General features: G+C 53.1%; 1 protein-coding gene across 1 annotated transcript in view; it reads right to left on the minus strand.

Moving 5' to 3' along the window:
* Positions 1-1,043: 1,043 nt before the first annotated feature.
* Positions 1,044-18,156, minus strand: part of RRP12 (ribosomal RNA processing 12 homolog) — a 29,826-nt gene continuing 12,713 nt past the window's right edge. The window contains exons 14-34 of the mRNA XM_049645497.1: positions 16,454-16,596; positions 16,096-16,217; positions 15,140-15,204; positions 14,888-15,050; positions 14,294-14,448; positions 13,963-14,030; positions 13,306-13,399; positions 12,562-12,720; positions 12,348-12,428; positions 12,024-12,129; positions 11,725-11,832; positions 11,081-11,238; positions 9,400-9,491; positions 9,050-9,211; positions 8,737-8,912; positions 8,370-8,504; positions 5,611-5,660; positions 4,080-4,152; positions 2,272-2,339; positions 1,894-1,976; positions 1,044-1,557 (exon numbers count right to left, since the gene is read on the minus strand). Coding sequence (XP_049501454.1) covers positions 1,455-1,557; positions 1,894-1,976; positions 2,272-2,339; positions 4,080-4,152; positions 5,611-5,660; positions 8,370-8,504; positions 8,737-8,912; positions 9,050-9,211; positions 9,400-9,491; positions 11,081-11,238; positions 11,725-11,832; positions 12,024-12,129; positions 12,348-12,428; positions 12,562-12,720; positions 13,306-13,399; positions 13,963-14,030; positions 14,294-14,448; positions 14,888-15,050; positions 15,140-15,204; positions 16,096-16,217; positions 16,454-16,596 — 2,364 coding nt within the window. The 3' untranslated portion in view covers positions 1,044-1,454. The remainder of the gene's footprint in view (positions 1,558-1,893; positions 1,977-2,271; positions 2,340-4,079; positions 4,153-5,610; positions 5,661-8,369; positions 8,505-8,736; positions 8,913-9,049; positions 9,212-9,399; positions 9,492-11,080; positions 11,239-11,724; positions 11,833-12,023; positions 12,130-12,347; positions 12,429-12,561; positions 12,721-13,305; positions 13,400-13,962; positions 14,031-14,293; positions 14,449-14,887; positions 15,051-15,139; positions 15,205-16,095; positions 16,218-16,453; positions 16,597-18,156) is intronic.

Consider the following 18,156-nt stretch of genomic DNA (forward strand, 5'->3'; position numbering starts at 1 on the left):
TTCATGGAGTGTCCTACTGCATGTGGCTAATTTCCTGAGAAAGGAAATAGGAAAGGGCTAGGATAGGCCTGATTTGTCCATAAGAGTAACCATGGGGATTAAGGTTAGACCACCTTCCTGGCTCTCCAGGCCCAGACTTTGTGAACAAGGCATGTAAAGAGTGCCACCTCTGGGTGAAGTGTGGTTCCTCTCCACTTCTTCGTTCCAGATTCAGTGGGAGGAAATGCTCGAATTTGGGGGTCAATGGATCAAGTCAAGACTAGAGCTCCCTTGGAGGATGAACGGAACTGTACACAGGGCCTCCTGGGAGCATTATCAGAGCCAAGGGCATGAAACTAGAATGGAAACTATTGAGCATGTGTGCTGGAGGGGGTGGGGTGTCTCATGTCAAATGGGGAGAATTTGAGATGAGAAAAACTATGGATCAAATGCCAGGGGACAATTCTTCCTACTGGGGATGGGGGACTAGCCCTGGGGTTCCTTGCTTCTTGATGCCTGTTGGGAAAGCACACACAGGGGTACCATGGCCGATAAAGTGACCTCAGGAGCAATGCTCCAGACCAACAAAGCTGGATGGTGAGAATCATGCTGCTCTTTCCACAGCTTGTCTATTTGTCTGGGAAAAACAGGATGTGATGATCAGGGAGGTGGGTGACCAGGCTGCACTCGGCACTCAGAGGGGCTCAGTGAACCAATGAACTTCAGTGAATCAACGAACAAAGCTGCCGAGGAAACCTGTGCCTAGGGGCAACCTGGGGCAGCCTCTGCTTCCTTCCTATTCTGTCTCTACAGACCAGCCCCAGAGCATTCACTGCCCCTCCTGCCCCTCCAAATGTCACTTTCTGACTGAGACAGTAAGTGAAGTCAGGGAAACCTCCTGACATAGGTGGGCAAGTTCTAAGGCCTGACCTAGGGCTACCTGCTATGCCTTAGACTGGATGCTGGGACTGGAAAAGAAGAGGTCAAGCCACTGCTGCCAGTAACTGGACACAGTTCTTGTCCATGGAGGGGCAGGTGATAAAACACAGTGTTTCTAGGGAAAATGCATGGCAGTCCATGTTTATTCTACATCTGATCACAGCAAATCTTCCACACCCAGACCACAGCCAGGCTAAGTGCCATGTGGCTATAAGCGGTTAGAAGAAACAGGAAACCGTCTGCTCTGGTGCGCATGGCTGCTCTGGGCAGAAAGCACAGCTGCCTCATTGGCCGATTCACAAGCAGCGAGGCCACATTCCCATCTCCAGGCCTTAGGGACATCTCTAAAGGGCGGCTCCTATTTGGAGCTTCCAAAATCCTGGGTGCCTCTCTGGAAGCCAAGCCCTGTCCAGCAAGTCATTCCGAGTCCAGGCTCTGCCAGAACCTTCAGTATCTGGAACTGATGTCAAAGCAGCTTGGAAGCTGCAGAGAGACCTTACACTGGGTCCCAGGGCAGCTCTGGGGGCCTCGAGGCTTTAGGGCCGATGATCCTTTCTGCGGAGTTTGTGTCCCACCTGGGACCCTCGCTGGGCAGCTTTCACCAGGCCTTTGAACTGGCCCTGCAGCTTCACCTTCTTCCTGCAGGAACAAGGAACAGAGGGTCACATCTCCCTGAAGACAGGTGGTCTCTCTTCCCATAATGCTGACCAATGGCTCCCCCAGCATTAGCGGGAACTGGGGAGAAAGGGTGCTGCCTGGGCACAGGTGCTGTCCTACTTACGAGAGCAGTTCAAGTCAATAACGCATGTGGGCACCAACTACATGAAGGTGCACATTAGAAAGCAAAAATTAAAAAAACCTGGAAGACACTGGAGCAATTAAGTTGAGAGTTTACTGAGAATAAGGCCCTCCCCTCTTTGGAGCACTGAGCTCCCCACCCCCACTGCCCCAGCCAGACCCAGCACAATACTGTACCTTCGGTTGAGCTTGGTTCTGTTGAGGGGGATGTAGGCGTAGGGGTCGAGCCGACCTTTCTTCTTCACGTCACCCTTTGCTTTCTGCTCAGCCAGAGAGAGAGAGTCAACTAGGAGTACAGGGTTCCCCTTCCTCCCTGCCCCTGACTTAACAGACCCCATGTCCTCCCCTTCACTCTGTGCCCTGGTGGCACCAAAGGGCTCCTGTAGTTCAGGAATGCCAACCAACAAAGGCATGGACTTTAAATGCTAACAAGACCTCAGTGTGCCCCTCGGTGTGGCCTGAGTCTGGCTCCACAAAGGTGGCTCTCCAGAAGGGTGATGGGCACAGCTACCCTCATCCTTTCCCAGAGGCTCTGTCCCTACCCATGGCTCTTACCTTGGCCTTGTATTCGGCCCCAGGTATAGCCTTCTTGGCCACAGGGCGATGGATACCAGAGCCTCCGGCTAGAGGGGGAACACAGAGACCATGAATCAGGCAAAGCCAGGGCAGCTTCCTCCTGGGAGAAGGCAGTGGGTACCTTGTCTTTACAGAGCCTCCAGGGAGCAGAGAAATCAAGGCTAGCAATGGCTCTGTCCCCTATCAACCAAGGACAAAGACCTTCCCCAAGAAGGGACTGTCTAGTGGCTTAACAGTTAAGACCAGTGGGCTCCTCAGGCTGACTTGAAGCCACACAGACCTACGAATGACCTCTGAGGACATACACCTTCTCCACTAACATGAACCACCCCAGTCTCCAAAGCTAAATCTGTTCCGTTTGTCCTAGGAGAAAAGAACACAGGCTTTGAAGTCAGACAGACCCAGGTTCGACTCCCTGATTTACCACTACCAGCTCTAACCTCAGCAAGTCTCTTAATTTCTGGATCTTTTAAGTTTGTCTATAAAATGAGGTACTTCGGGCTTGATCTCATTCAGGCTTCACAACAACACTGGGAAAGAAAGGCAGCTCCTGTCCCATTGTACAGACACGAAAACTGTGGTTACAGAAATCCAGGTGCTTCCAAGGTCACTTGTTATTTCCAGTCCGGATTTCAATACACTCACGGATGACTCAAGAGGACTCTTTTTAGATGAGCCAGATGAATCCCACTTTTTTTTTTTTTTTTTTTACAGATGAGAAACTAGAACCTCAGAGAAGCAGCAGGACTGGGCCAAGTTAGCCACAGAGCTAAGAGCCGGCAGTCTTGAACCCAGGCCTCCTCCACATCATCTGGTTTTGCACCACACCACCTCAAAGCAGAGCAGGTAAACTAGGCCCTGGCCCATGGGGCCACAGAGTGGGGAGCCGTGAAGCTCTCCAGTTGGGTTAGGATGCCTTAAGGCTCTGAGAACATACCTGCTGCTGGGAATGGAGACCGTGCTTCTTTTTTTTTTAATTTTTGAGAGCACGCGTGCATACGACGTGTGAGCAGGGGAGAGGGGCAGAGGGGCAGAGGGAGAGAGAATCTCAAGCAGGCTCCACACTCAGCACGGAGCCTGATACAGGGCTCGATCCCACGACCCTGGGATCACGACCTGAGCTGAAATCAAGAGTCGGATGTTTAACCGACTGAGCTGCCCAGGAGCCCCTGGGATTGGGGACTTTCTACAGGAGCCCCTGTACCTCCAGATATATAGCAGGGGTTCTGCTACAGGGGCTGCCCTCAGGGGAAGGAGGCAGAGGTGAGTAACAGAGGCCTCCCCTGGCATTTGGCAGCCACACTGGTGTCTTTAGCAGCTGCCGCAGGAAAAGGAACAGCTTAGGGGACCAGAGACAAATGTATAGGGGAATCCCCCGGGCAGACCCATCACTGACCCTCCCAGCTGCCACCCTCAACACAGGCTGAAGTGATCTCCCAAACCTTGCCTGACTCAGGGCTGGATAAGAGAGACAGACACCTCCCAGGAAAACAAGGGGTGGGCTGCAAGCCTCACGGAAGGCCTAAGTGGGTGGGACAGAGATGGGGCTCAGGGGCTCCCTAGAAGGGCTGGGGGTTCCATGCACAGATCCCCCCAGACTCTTCTTCATCCCAAACATTCTCAGCCCCCAGACCAGTCTTGGGAGACAGATCAGCCAATCTTTGTTGGTGCTGACTTGACTACAATCGGGCCATGCCATGCAAACTTGTGGTTCTGCCTGCCACTGCCCTGTCTAATGCAGGGGACAGGGAACACAGTGTCCCAAGAGGGAAGAGTGGAAGTCTCACCTTGGTACTGAGGGGGCATCTCCAGCTCCTCATCGTCAGCCTCTTTCTGATGCTTGAGCTTCTGATGTTTCTTCTATAACGTGGTGCACAAAATTCATTAACAAGGGTACACGATCATCGTTAATGTTCATAGTAAAAGCAACTGCAAACTATGCTAGCAGGAAAGGTCCTCTGCCAAGCACTCAATCCCCCACTTTCAGATGGGAACACCAAGGCTGAGAGAGGGTAAAGAACTATCCAAGATCACACAACTAGGCTGTGCAGAAGTAAGTTCCAGCCCAGGCTGTGACCACGATCTCATCTGCCTGCTTCACACAGAACTCCTGTCCCAGGGCAACAAGTACCTGTCTGGGAACCCCGACCTCAGCTTAGCTGGTGCAACGCTCCTACTCAGAGGAGGCTTCCTGCATCAGAGGCCTCTCAGACCCCCGGCTACCCTCTGACCCCATAACTATCTGATCTTTTATGTCTGATTTTCACCCAGGAATTCTACGTGGGTGCAATGCTCTGATAACCGGGTACCTCTTTGGCCCTGGTGGGAAGATGGGCATTTGGCCAGGGATAGGGCTTTGTGAATAGGACATTCACGAAAGCAGTAACTGGGGGAAAGATCATCAGGAACTATACTTGTGCACTTGCCGTGTCCAATCTCATCAAGCCAACCCAGTAATTCCACAAGATTCACAGGTGAGGAGCTGAGTTTGAAAGGTTAGGCTGACGCCGAAATGGGACCCCAGTACCTGCACCTGCACTGCTAATTTTGTATCCCCGCCTATGCAGCTGTCCCCCAATGGGGACACCCAGGAAGGCTGGATGGGCTGGCCAGGCCCCGAGAGGACACAGAGGAAAGACGTTGCTCCTAGACGCCCTCAGAAGTGCTGTTCACTAGGCTCGGGAAGGACGGTGAGGGGTCGGGCCCACATCACCCTGCTGGTTCAGGTGGGGCAGGTGAGAAGCTGCACTCCACCCTGGGAGATACCAAGGTTAAATTCTTGGGCTCAGGAGGCTGGAAGGCCATGGTTTAAATCCCATCTGCATGTAACAACCCCTGTGAACTTGGGCAGGATAAGCCTCCTCTGGAAACGGGGATAGAGTTCCCTCTCTTGTGAGGATTAGGTGAGATGATGCACGGGCCCCTTGGCACTCCTCAACGGCTCCCTGCAGGAACCTGCCCTTGGAACACATAGGCCAGCTGTTGCCTTTGCAGCCTGCCCAGCACATGCCCTCGGTAGAGACACACAGGGCTCGGTCTCTCTTCCTTCAGCTGGACAACTCCACCAACACGGAAGCATCAGGTGCCTTGGGCCCCCTCCCACGCCCCACAGAGCAGTCGGCCATTACATTGTGCCCTGTACATGCACACCACATCCTCTGGACCATCTGTTATGCACAGCTTCAAGGCGCTCCTGTGCATTCAGGAAGCAGGGCAGGTGGGGGTGGGTGGGAGGTGGGCGGGGGAGAGATGGCTGAGAGCTGTCAGCCCAAGGCTTTGCCCTGAGGGCCCAGCACCCCCATCAGAGGAAGTACTCACACTCCTGACACCCGTGTCTTCCATCAGGTCAGCCATCTCTTCATCCTCCCCTGGAACCAAAAGAAAGTCCTGTGAGCACATAGGGAGCACCCCTGACTTCCCAAAGCCCACGCAAATTTCACCTTGCCTCCCCCTGGCTCAGCAGGCTGACGGAGCTGACAACTCCAGAAAACTTGCATCTTTCTGTGGGAGACAAGACCCCTGAACACTGACTGCAACTTTATCTTTCCCATCCCAGGCCCCAGGGACAACAGCCCCTCAAGGAAGTCGTATTCCTACTCCTGAGACAAATACAGCTTTTTTTAAGACCCTAAGAAAGCCCTGGTTTTCCTGGGGAGTCATGCGCGCCCCAGCCCCACATACATTCTGCTTGGCCAAGAGGACAGCCTCATTTTCCTACTTGAGAATCCTTTTTGTTTTTTCGCTATACATGCTGAGCTCTGTGTGGGGATGAGCCAAAGAAGTACGAATCAAGAAAATGCACAGGCAACCAAAATAAAAATAGATCAAAAAGACTATCTCAAAATTTTAAAACTTCTGTGCATCAGGGGACACATCAACGGACTGAAAATGTACTCTACAGAATGCATGAGAGAATGGTTTTTCAAACCATACAGATAAAGGATTACACAGACTAGCAGACTACGTAAAGACCACCCACAAACTCAACAACACAAAAGAAACATCTCAATAAAAAAATGGGCAAAGTGCTTGCGTAGACAAAGGGAATTCTGAGACACGCTACAACATGGGTGAATCTTGCAGATATTATGCTGAGTAAAACACGCTAGTCACAGACAAATACTGAAATCATTTCATTTACGTGAGGTACCTAGATGCATATTCAAATTCAAATTATTACAGACAGATTCTGGAATGATGGTTGTCAGGGTCTGGGGTGGGGGCAATAGTTGTCTTTTAACAGGTAGAGACTTTCAGTTTAAGAGGCGAAAAGAGTTCCGGAGGTTGGCTGTACAACAATGTAAACGTACTTACCACTAGTCCACTGCAGGCTTAAAGGTGGTTAATGTGGTAAGTTTTACATTATGTGTACTTTGCACCACAATTTATTTTTTTATTTTTTTAAATTTTTTTTAATCTTTATTTATTTTTGAGAGAGAGAGACAGTGTGTGAGCAGGGAGGAGCAGAGAGAGAGGGAGACACTGAATCAGAAACAGGCTCCAGGCTCTGAGCTGTCAGGACAGAGCCCAAAGCGGGGCTCGAACTCATGAACTGTGAGATCACGACCTGAGCCGAAGTCGGACGCTTAACCAACTGAGCCACCTAGGCGCCCCCACCACAATTTCTTTAAAAAGCTATCGGTATACGTATTTTTAAAAGTACGAAACAAACCAGTTGGAGGGAAGACAAACTCAAGCGAAGTCAATCAACTAGTAAATAATGCCACGAGACAACATGGGACTAAGAGCCACAGCCTGGGCAGTGGCCAAGCTTGCTGGGAGCGCTGGGGGACAGGGCCGGAAAGCTGGGGGCCAAGGAAAGGCCACATAAAAACACTTGGGCTGGATCCTTAAGAGCAGAGAGGCAGATGGGGTGCCTGGGTGGCTTAGTTGGTTAAGTATCCGACTTCGGCTCAGATTGTGATCTCACAGTTCATGAGTTCAAGCCCCACGATGAGCTCTGTGCTGACAGCTCAGAGCCTGGAGTCTTTCGGATTCTGTGTCTCCCTCTCTCTCTGCCCCTCCCCCACTTGTGCTCTTTCAAAAATAAATAAACGTTAAGGAAAAAAAAAAAAAGTGGAGAGGCAGAAAGAGGGGGAGAGGTGTTCTCAGCACCAAGGACATACGGGCCAAGAAGGGAGCAAGAGCCTGGAAAGTACAAAGTGGCGAGAGGGGACAGTGGTGTGACCAGATCAGGAAACAGTGTAGTCACCGTTACACCAAGCATGTACTTGACTGTTCTGGCTACCCATTTCATCTACAACCATCTGAAGTAGGTATTGGTATTAAGCCCATTTGGCGTGAGGAAATTAAGGCACAGAGAGGTTAATAATTGTCCACAGTCACACAGCCGGTAAGCTGGGTGCAGGGGATGCAGTGAGAATATTGGTTAGGAGGTTGTAGTGAGTCAAGAGCCCAAGGATCATGGCAGTGGGAACAAAAAAAAAAAAAAAAAAAAAGAGGAAGGCAGATCAATTTTAAAGACTGAAGCTTTTTGATCTAACAGATGACACGGGGGAGAGGAAGCAGGAAAAATTAAACAGGACTCGGAGACTTCACACCAGAGTGGCTCCTGGACAACAGGAGATCATGCAGTCAGGAAGGGGGCTGCCACCCCTAAACCTCTTAAGTCTGGCTCTACCTCTAAATGAGCTTCATGGTCTCAGTGAAGTTTATATTGCAAAAAAAAAAAAAAAAAAGAAAGAAAGAAAAAAAAAAGAAAAGGAGAAGAGGGAGAAGGAAAGATACAGAACAGTGGCCAAAAAAGTGCATCACACACAGTCAAGAGGAAGTATAGCGTTTTGAAAGTTCTGTTTGAATTATGTATGTATCGTATAGGTGGCTAGATTGCAATGTAAAGCTTTCTCAATGTGGTCAAAAAAGTTTGAGAAATTCAAAATGTTTGAGGAAGTTGTCTTAGATACAAGCCCCTCGTTATCTGTATTTATCTACACTTCCCCAACCAGTGGTCACGGAATGAATGAGCAAATAAACAAATGAGTGAATGAACGACCGAGTGAGTGCAACACTGCCCACTCCAGAAGCAGCTGTGCCCCTAGAATGGATGGTGGTCCCACCTTTAGTGCCTTCCTCTTCCTCCATCTTGGTTGTGGCAGCATCGTCCTCCTCCTCCCGGATGATCAGGCGGCCATCGGCACTCACCTTGAAGCCGTGGTCCTTCTTCTTGCCCCGGCCGGGCCCAGGCTGGGTAGCTGGTGTGGCAGAGTCGAGCAGTGAGGAGGCGGAAGGCCAGACTAACCCACCCACAGCCCCATCCAAACCAACAAGCCCAGGTCTGTGCCCCAGATGGGTGTCTGCAGCGCACTGATGTGCACACATGGCAGTGAGAGGTGCCCAGTGGGCTCTGTGGAAATCACCCTAACCCCTGACCTTGGCAAGGCAAGCGTATTTTCTCGACTCATGTGCCAGCCACTTTTTGCCTACCTAGGACTCGCTGGGCCACCTTAGGGTCCAGGAAGTTGAGGGGCTCATCCCCGCCACCCTCCTTCAGCCACGCCTGGCTTCTCTGTCGGGCCAGCTTCCGGTGCTCCTTGGCCTGGCCCCTTTCCTCCTCCTCCTCAGCATCCTCATCCTCCGAGTCGGCCAAAATCTCCTCGATACTAAGTGCAGAGAAGTCCCAAGTCAGGGTGTTCCCAGGAGAGGCAGGCGTATCTGGGCATGATCCGGGCAGGCTGCAGGTCGAGGGAGACCAGGTCCCCAGGACCTGGGACCCCCAGGACCCCACCACAGGCCTCACCTGTCACCCTTGCCCTGGGCAGGTTCCTCTCCTTCCTCCTCCTCCTCTTCCACAGCAGCCTGGTTCAGAGCACGGTGCCTCTTGGCTCGGGCCTCGGCTTTCCGAATGTTTACCAGGACTTTGTGGTACTCCTCGGGCAGCAGCCCCTTTACCAGCTCAAACCTGAGGGATGAGGGGCTGGTGAGGCGCACTGGCCAGGGAGTGCTACCCAGAGGAGGGTTCAGCCACAGCCCTTCCAGCCACAGGAAAGGGACTCAGTCCCCCAGCCCAGCTCCTTCTCTGCAGGCTCTCTGCTAGGATGGGAAGCCCCTCAACTCCTCCCCTGCTCCCCCTCAATCCAGAGCACAGACCCAAACTTGCGGATGAACTTGGTGAACAGGTTCCGAAGCTTCATGCGGAAGTGCCGCCGCATGTCGTCCGAGAGCTTCCCAATGGCTTCCATCTGGCGGGCAGAGCACCAAGGTTTCGGGGGTGCCCTCCACCCTGTCTGCCCTCTCACTACGGTACAGACCAAGTACACAGGACCCACAAGGCCCAGCTAAGGGGTGAGGGTCAGAGCAGCCCAGCCACCCCTTGGTCCAATCATGTTTCCACAACCTGGGCAGCTCTCCACCTTTCCCCTAAACCCTCCTTCATGACAATCCACGACCATCCTACCAAGGTTACAGCTTTAGAGACTTCTGAAAGTGGCAGGCACCTAACCTGCATTACCTCACTTAACCCTTAGAACCCCATGAGGCAGACACTATCATCATTTCTTACAGATGAAGAAACTGAGGCACAGAGAGTTAAGTGGCTGCTACATGGTCAGAGGCAGCAGTCGGCCCAGCTCCAGGTCCAGGTCTATCTAATTCCATGGCCCATACTTTGTCCTAACACCACCAGGTTTCTCTTGAGCCCTGCATTGGTCTCGGGCCAGACTATTCTCACACCTTCATCAGGCCTGGCTGGGGCCTATGTGTGGGTGGCAGATCTCACTATCTGCAGTGTCTCTAGATGGGGCTGGAGGCGCAGGGCCCCATCGATCCTTTAAAAGGCCTTTATAAAGGTGTCTGGGAGGCTCAGTCTAAGGTTAAGCCTCTGACTCTTGATTTCAGCTCAGGTCTTGTCTTGTGGTTCGTGGGATCAAGCCCTTCTTTGGCCTCTGCCCTGACAGCACAGAACCTGGTTGGGATTCTCTCTCTCCCTCTCTCCCAAAATAAATAAATATTAAAAAAAAAAAAAAAAAAAAGGAAAGGAAAGGAAAGGAAAGGAAAGGAAGGCTCTTATCAATTCTTGGAACCCTAGGACAGACTACTCCTCTATCACTTCTCATCTTTGGATCTTTGGTCCCCAGCTGGGCTGCAGGCAGGGGAGGGCACAGGCAAGCGACCTTGACCCAAGCCCAGATACGAAGACAAAAGGCAAGAGGAACCCAGAGGTCTGATGTGACCCAACCCAGCTGAAGTGAAAAACCAATACGGTGGAGGTAGCGGGCAGACAGTCTGGAGGACAGACCCAGCAGGCGACACACCCTGTGCCCAGCTGAGGGCTCTTCAGGCCCTTCTGCAGCCCAGCAGGGGTGTCCAGAGGAGCTTCCTCAAACCCAGAAGGTCAAAATGCAAGAGGTGAAAAAGAAAGCAAGATGTGGCCCTGCTGGGGGAGAGCCCCGAGGGTCAGTCCTGAGCTTTGGGTTCTGGTCCCAGGACCACTCTCACCAACACTGTGACCTGGGGAAATCTCTGGCCTCAGTTTCTCCATCTGTAAAACAAAGGGTGGCCCTGCCCACAGACCCTTGCCCCGCAGAGCCCTTGCTTCTGTGGAGGGGAAGAGGGGTCACAAGAGGCAGCCTGGGCACCATGCACCTTCTTCACCCCCACCGGGTGGGCATCACCCTACCGGTCCTTTCCAGAGCTCCTGCATGACCTTCTGTGAGACAAGACAGCGTACAGCTAGACAAATGTTTGGAACCTGCTGGCCTCAGTGCTCATGGGTCCATGCTGGCAGGCCAGAGGCCATGTTGCCACCCGCCGGGGCCAGGGGGCCACTTACCACCAGCTGCACATGCTTGGCCAGGTGTGCCACATCCATGACAACTACCGCCACCTTGATGAAGCCCAGCGCCGATTTGACCACATCACGGGTACGGGAAGCCAGGAGCAGGCACACATTCTCCAGCAGCTGCTCTACTGTGTTGGTTCCCATGAGACCTGGGGTCACCAAAGGGCCACCGTCAGAGACACCAAAACCCCATCCAGACGCAACACCCCTGCCCGGTCACATGCAGAGGAGCTAACATCTGTGGGACTTCTGTGTGTCCAGCACGGTCCTAGTCACTCTCCCTAGAGTATAGCCATCCTGTGAGAAGGTAGTTTTTTCCCCCCACTTTAGAGATAAGAAATGGAAGTTCTAAAAGGTTCATAAACTTGCTCAAGGTCTGGCACGGTTGGTAAGAGGCGGAACCAGGACTGACACCTGGGCATGAGACTCGAGCTCCTCCGATCCACCCTGACAGTGGCATGCAGGTGGGCAGGGAAGATGACACGGGCAGCGGAGGAGACAAGAGGCAGCCAGGCTTGCTTTTGGTTCTTCTTCCCTCCCCCGAGGAAGGAAGGTGGTAGCTCTCCCATTCTGGTAGTGACCCTGTCCTGACCTTCTGGGCATCCTCCTACCCCAAGGGTTCCCCAGGCATTCACCTTTAAACTCAAACAGGAGGTGGGTCAGGGCCAGGATGCTGCAACTGACCATGGTCACAGCGCCCACGAGGCCAGGGTACACCAGGACCAGGTAGCGTTGCAGGGCCTCTGGAAGGCGAGATAAGGATAATCACATCCGGGCAGAGCACTCTGCATGCTGCATGCCGGGCCCCTCAGGGAAGGGATTCTGGCCAGAGAGGAGCAGCCTGCCCAGGTCCGCAGCCAGTGGTTTGGAGGGGTGCCTCCCAGAGGCCCGTGAGCCAAGCACCCATCCCGGCCCTGGGTCATCCACGCCTTACCTTCTTTGTTTGGGCCAAATCGGAGGAAAGCATGGCCCATCTCCACCAGCAGAGCAAAAGCATTCTTCCGAGCACCCACCGACACCTCCTTGGTACACAGGATCACCTGCCCAGACAACCCCTTGAGCATGCGCTCTGGAGCCGGCCACCATGGGCTTGGTTGGTGGCCTGAAGCAGAAAGGGGCGGGGGGGGCACCCAAGCTCACAGGCGGAGAACTGAGGCCACCCCAACCCCAATACTGTTCTCCCCTGATCTTGACAGGTCTTCAGAAGCCAACTCCAAGGAACTCCTCAAAACACACACACCCCTCCTGCACCCCTCACCTCCGGGACAAGGGTAGCGATGAACTCCTCATGCTCAGCTGAGAGTTTCTTCACGATATGTATGAGGCACTTTAAACGGGGCTGCGGGGCAGGGGGGAACAAAAGTCAGGACCCCTCAATCCCACCTGTGCCCCCAAAGGCCCCTCTAAGGTGGTCCTCTCCTGGCGTCGCCCGTCGTCCTGTGGGCAGAGCGCGGCTGCCCTGGAGGCCTCACCCTCTTGGCAGGCGAGGTAGTGCTCCGCAGCGAGTCCAGCAGGGTCTTCTTCAGATCGTCCAGGTGGCTCTCCACGAAGTGGGCCCCAGGGCCCTGGGGGCTCGCACACACCTCCTCCAGCACTCGGTAGGCCTTCTTCTGTATCCCATGGGCCTTGCTCTGGGAGGGTGTATGGTGGTCAGGGATGGGTGAGCAAGGGAGGTTGGGGGTCCCGACCCACCCCGTCCACACACACACATATACACGCCACTGTGCAACTACAGTCACAGAGCAGCCACCATTAACTGTGACCAGCACTGGGGAAATTCAGAACCCGAGCCCACCTCTGGAGCTCAAGAGGTCTGAGGAGAGGGCTGGCTGAGCATGGACGGTGAGAGGCTGTGGGTCAGGCAGAGGACGCTGCAAGGACGGAAGCCACCCCAGCCCTCTAATCCGTTCCACTCACTGGCCTCAAGTAATGCTCATCCAGCAGGGAGAACTTGCAGTGCCCAGAATGTACCAAGGCCCGTGTGCCCACTCGCCTTTCCAGCTGCAGCGCTCTCTTCTCCCCTTCTTGCCCTAACTCCTTGCTATTGCAAAGGAGCTGTTATTCCCCCTAGGACACCTCTCCTGAGCTGAGGTGGCCCTGCCCTGGACTTCTGTATCTGCCTGCATGGTCCAGACGAGAAGACGGGTCCTGCCTTTCCAAAGAGCCCCCGCTTCCCCCAAGTGTGGTCATGTGCAACTCCAGCCTGCACGTCTCACCTCTAGGTAGGGCCGGATGGTAGAGTACAGCTTGCTGATGGCAGCTTCCTCCGCGTGAGGAGCCAAGGCCACAACCAGGTCCAAGACAGACAATCTGCTCAGGGCAAGAGACGAAGGATGGGTTTAGAAGGGCTGGAGAAGGGCACAGACTATCAGTGTCTTACACCTACTGGGAGCAGAGGCGGTGGGAGAAGTCAGAGTGAGGACGAAAAGGGGTCCTGAAGGAGCCCGTGAGCAATCACCACAGCTCGCACCGAATCAGCACCCGTAAGGTACCAGATGCTGTTCCAGGTGCTTTATGTGTCTTAAAGTCTTCAGTCCTCACGGCAACCCTGTTGGAGATACTATTATCATGGTCAATTCGCAGATGAGGACACAGAGGGCACGGAGTAGGTAAGTAACCTGTCCAAGGTCACTTAGCTTCTAAGCAGTGGAGCTGGGATTTGAACCTGGGCAATGTGTCACCAGGGTCCTTATCCTTCCCTAGAAGGCTATACTGCTCCTTCAGGTAGGAGGAGCCAGATAGGTCTCACGGCAGAGCTGGGACATTCAATAACTCAAGACTTTCCTAAATAATTCCAGAGAGAATCTACAGGGCTTCTGCTAGACATACTCTCTGGCTCCCTGGGCTGCCTCAACTCAAGTGGGGCATTTTACCTGGTGAAGTCAGAGCTAGCAGAGTCCAGCACCTTCTCACTGGCTTTTTCCAGGAAGCTGTTCACCAACTGGCACCCCCAAGGGGATGAAGAGGAGGCAGGGGGTGAAGAGAGAAATAAAGAGCAGGAGCAGGTCACAGAACTGCATTCTCTTCTCTTCTCCAACCCTGCCCCCCTCCACTCAGAAGCCTTGACCCAGCCACCGCTGGTATCTGGTGGCCTGTCTCGCAGGTGGCAGAGGCCCAAGCGAGCCCTGTGGGTGAGGCCCTTTCACCACCCCCATCCCAGCCCTCACTCACCCGACAGCTCCTCCCTCTCCTCCACCAGCTCACCTGAGGGTCTGTAATGGTGAGGTACGTTTTCACAGTTTCCAACACGGCCCGGCGAGGGGCTGGGGTGTCCCCGGCTGCCACAGGCTGCCCATACAGGTTGAAGAGGATTGGCAGAAAGTTCTTGGCAAAACGGCTCACCTCCGCACGGTCAGCCTCTGGCAGGAGGACCAAAGTTTGCATGCAAGTAGCAGGAGTCAAGTCTGCCCCAAAGGGGCTGCTGAGGCTACAGCCTAGAGGCATCCTTTTGGAGGACCCGTGACAGGACCTACGGATTTGGGGATTCTCCAGGACAAAAGGTCCCACCATGCTCTATGTTCCTCCATAGCTCCTCTGTCCTGTGCGTCAGCCAAGAGCCAGCTACCCACTAAAGCCCTTAACGCCAACTGGACAACACCCAGCAGATGTCAGCACAGTGGCAGTAGAAGGAAAAGGGACAGCTTTCAGCGTGTTACTAACTCTTTGGGTCCCCAGCAGAAGCCCCAGGTCCTTGCAGAGGATTCGCTATGGCTCAGGCAGTGGGGTAGAGGAGGCCAGGGGACCCGGGCCATTGCAACCATTCCCCTACTAGCCCCAAACCCCAGAGCCCATACATACCCCCCTCACAGCCCTTGGTGATGAGGGTGCGCAGGGCCTGGCACACAGTGACCCTCAGGTCTGGGCGCTCACTGATGGCCGTGCCCAATGTCCGCGCCAGCCCTTTGAAGGAGGCGGCCACGTCCGTAGGCCTTGTGCAGAACCCAGGCAAGAGGGTCCAGATCTGGGGAGGGGGGATGGTAAAGGACAGTGACGCCCAGCAACTCAGGCCCCTGCACCATCCAACCCTCATCCCCCTGGCTGACCCCTCACCTGCCACTGGAGCGTATCATAGATCTTGGACTCCACCGTCCTGCCTGCCTGGGCCAGGTCCATTGCTGCAGTGTGACACAAGGACACAGTGGGACCTTGGGCACCCTTTGGGCCAGCAGGCCTCATTTTTATCAAAAGCAAAAGTCCAATAATGAAAACACGAATCTGGGTGATTCCTCCCTCCCCACAAATTGAAATACCATAAAATAGGAAATGGATGTCTCCTGATAATCTTACTCCCCCAGGGATAGTCATCACTTCTTCTGACTTTTTTATATTTCTTTAAACACATACATGCTTTTAAAAGCATAATAAACAGGACTGTACTACATATATATATATGTTCTGAAACCCGGTTTACCTTGACAAGGTTTCTAAGCGGTAGGCTGTAGAATAGGTATGTATGTGACTTTTTTATTTAATCTGCATGTGGCAATTATCGCCCTGATTTTACTCATGAGGAGCAAACCCAGAAGAATTAAATCAACTTGCCCAAAGTCACCCAGCCATAGCGTGGCTAAGCGGAGATCTGAATCTAATCTGTTCAACTCACCATCTACTAAACATGCCCGTTCCCACACAAGGTTTCCCTTTTCTCACAAAGACCGTGCCATGGCCCATAGTGGGACTAAATTCACCAGAACCCTGCTGAGGGACACATACGTTGTGTCAGATTTCTACTAGGAACAGCCCTGCATATATATAAATCGGCGTGCACTTCTCTAATTATTTCCTTAGCAAGAGAAGGAGCCATTGTGAGCCTGTCACAGGGAACATGCCTGGCCAGGCCTCAAAGCAAAGCGAGGGACAGCCTCCTTAGGCAGGCCCTCAAGCACTGGCTGGCCACCTGCTTGGCAGAGGGATGCTGCCCAGTGTCCCAGGGCTGGGGGTGCTGGACAAGGAGCCCTTCCTGGCTCCTTCCAGCCAAGGCTCTAGGACTGAGGTGGGGCCCACACCTTTGCTCTTCAGGGTGGTAGCCAGGGGCAGGAAATAGGTGGTGAAGAAACCAAGTCGTGTTTCCTGGATGTGGTCCCGGATGACAGGCAGCAGCCAGCTCCTCGGGAAATCTAGATTCTCTCTGGGAGGACATAGAAAAGGGCCAGTGAGGAGAAGGTGACATCCTAGAGGGCAGCATGCCCAGCAGCATGTCACCTGCTGAGCCAAGGAGCAGCCCAAGCCCTGCCGTGGCCTCTCTGGCTGACCCTCAAGTGATACACACAGACTTCACCCACGAGAGTGAACACCCTGCTAGAGAAGAATGAGCTGGCTGAATACCCCAGGGCCCCACAGAAAGCCAGACAGGATCACACTTACTCAGAGCCATCAATTTCCAAAGGCACAGCCTCTAAAACCACCTCGGGTCCCATGCTGGCCACTGCAGCCCCCACTGCCTGATCCAGAGCTGCCGTGTGAGGGAAGTGGGGGGAGAGGCGCAGGTCACACAGGGACTGGAGGCACTGGAGCCAAAAGATGAGAGAATATACATCAAGGCATGCTGACAGAACAGACACCCATAGTTCAGTCTGGGCCAAAGTCTCTAAGAGGATGAGGTCGGGAGCATGGGCCCAGGTTAAGCTCTAGGTCAGAGATCACAAACCAACAACCAAATTTAACCTGTTGAGAAGTCTGACCTCTCCCCAAACCCCAAGATTTTAAAATATTCTGTATTCTTGGGGCGCCTGGGTGGCTCTGTTAGTTAAGCATCCGGCTCTTAATTTCGGCTCAGGTCATGATCCCAGGTTCGTGGTATCGAGCCCCATGTTGTGCTCTGAACTGAGCACAGAGGTGCTTAAGACTCTCTGTCTCTCGCCCCCTGCTCCTCTCCCCCACTGGCTCTCTCTCTAAAATTAAAATAAAATAAAAAAAAATTCTGGGGTGCCTGGGTGGCTCAGTTGGTTAAGTGTCTGACTCTTGGTTTCAGCTCAGGTCAGGATCTCACAGTTCATGAGTCTGACCTCTGCATCAGGCTCTACACTGACAGTTTGGGGCCTGCTTGGGATTCTCATTCTCATTCTCATTCTCTCTCTCTCTCTCTCTCTCTCTCTCTGCCATTCCCCTGTTTGCACATGCTCTTTCAAAAAAAAAAAATTCTGTATTTGTTAGTAACATATAAAAATCAGATTTCATGTACAAATGTAGACTTCCAGTTTATCTTGAAAAATGGTAAACATCAAAAAAAAATTTTTTTTAAGTGGGGGCGGGGGGGCGCCTGGGTGGCTCAGTTGGTTAAGTGTCTGACTTCAGCTCAGGTCATATGGTCCGTGGGTTCAAGCTCCATGTCAGGCTCTGCTGTCAGCTCAGAGCCTGGAGCCTACTTCAGACTCTGTGTCTCCTCTCTTTGCTCTACCCCATTCATGCTCTGTCTCTCTCTTTCTTACTCTCAAAAAATAAAATAAAATAGGGGTGCCTGGGTGGCTCAGTTGGTTAAGCGTCCGACTTTGGCTCAGGTCACGATCTCATGGTTCATGAGTTCAAGCCCTGCGACAGGCTCTGTGCAGACAGCTTGGAGACTGGAACCTGCTTCAGACTCTGTGTCTCCCTCTCTCTCTGCCTCTACCCTGCTCGTACTCTGCCTCTCTCTCTCTGTCTAAAATAAACATTAAAAAAAATTAAAAATAAAATAAACATTAAAAAAAATTTTTAAAAGAATAAAAAAGAAAGAAAAATGGAAACTCTGGCAAAGGCAAAAAGAACGACCCACATGTGACAATTGTGCAAATTAGCAGACGCTGAGGGGTGGTTGCTCTTCAAGACAGAGCTGTGCCCTCTGGCCCCCCAGAGCCCCCCAGGGCCTCACTTGTAGAAAGTCATGTTTGCCAACCTGATCTATCAGGAGCCAGGCTTCTTGAGGAAGCCCCTGCCATCCCAGGGTGGCTCCTTTCTTCCAACCAGCAATGGTGGGAGTCAGTGCAGACCCCATGAGGCTGGAAGATGCTGCTAAGGAGCCTGGGGCCTGACCTGAGGCCCCTACCCTCTCCTGGAGCTGGAGAGGATCCCTGGGGAAATCCCTTATCCTT

Source organism: Panthera uncia, chromosome D2 (assembly GCF_023721935.1).
Source record: "Panthera uncia isolate 11264 chromosome D2, Puncia_PCG_1.0, whole genome shotgun sequence".
NCBI lineage: Eukaryota > Metazoa > Chordata > Mammalia > Carnivora > Felidae > Panthera > Panthera uncia.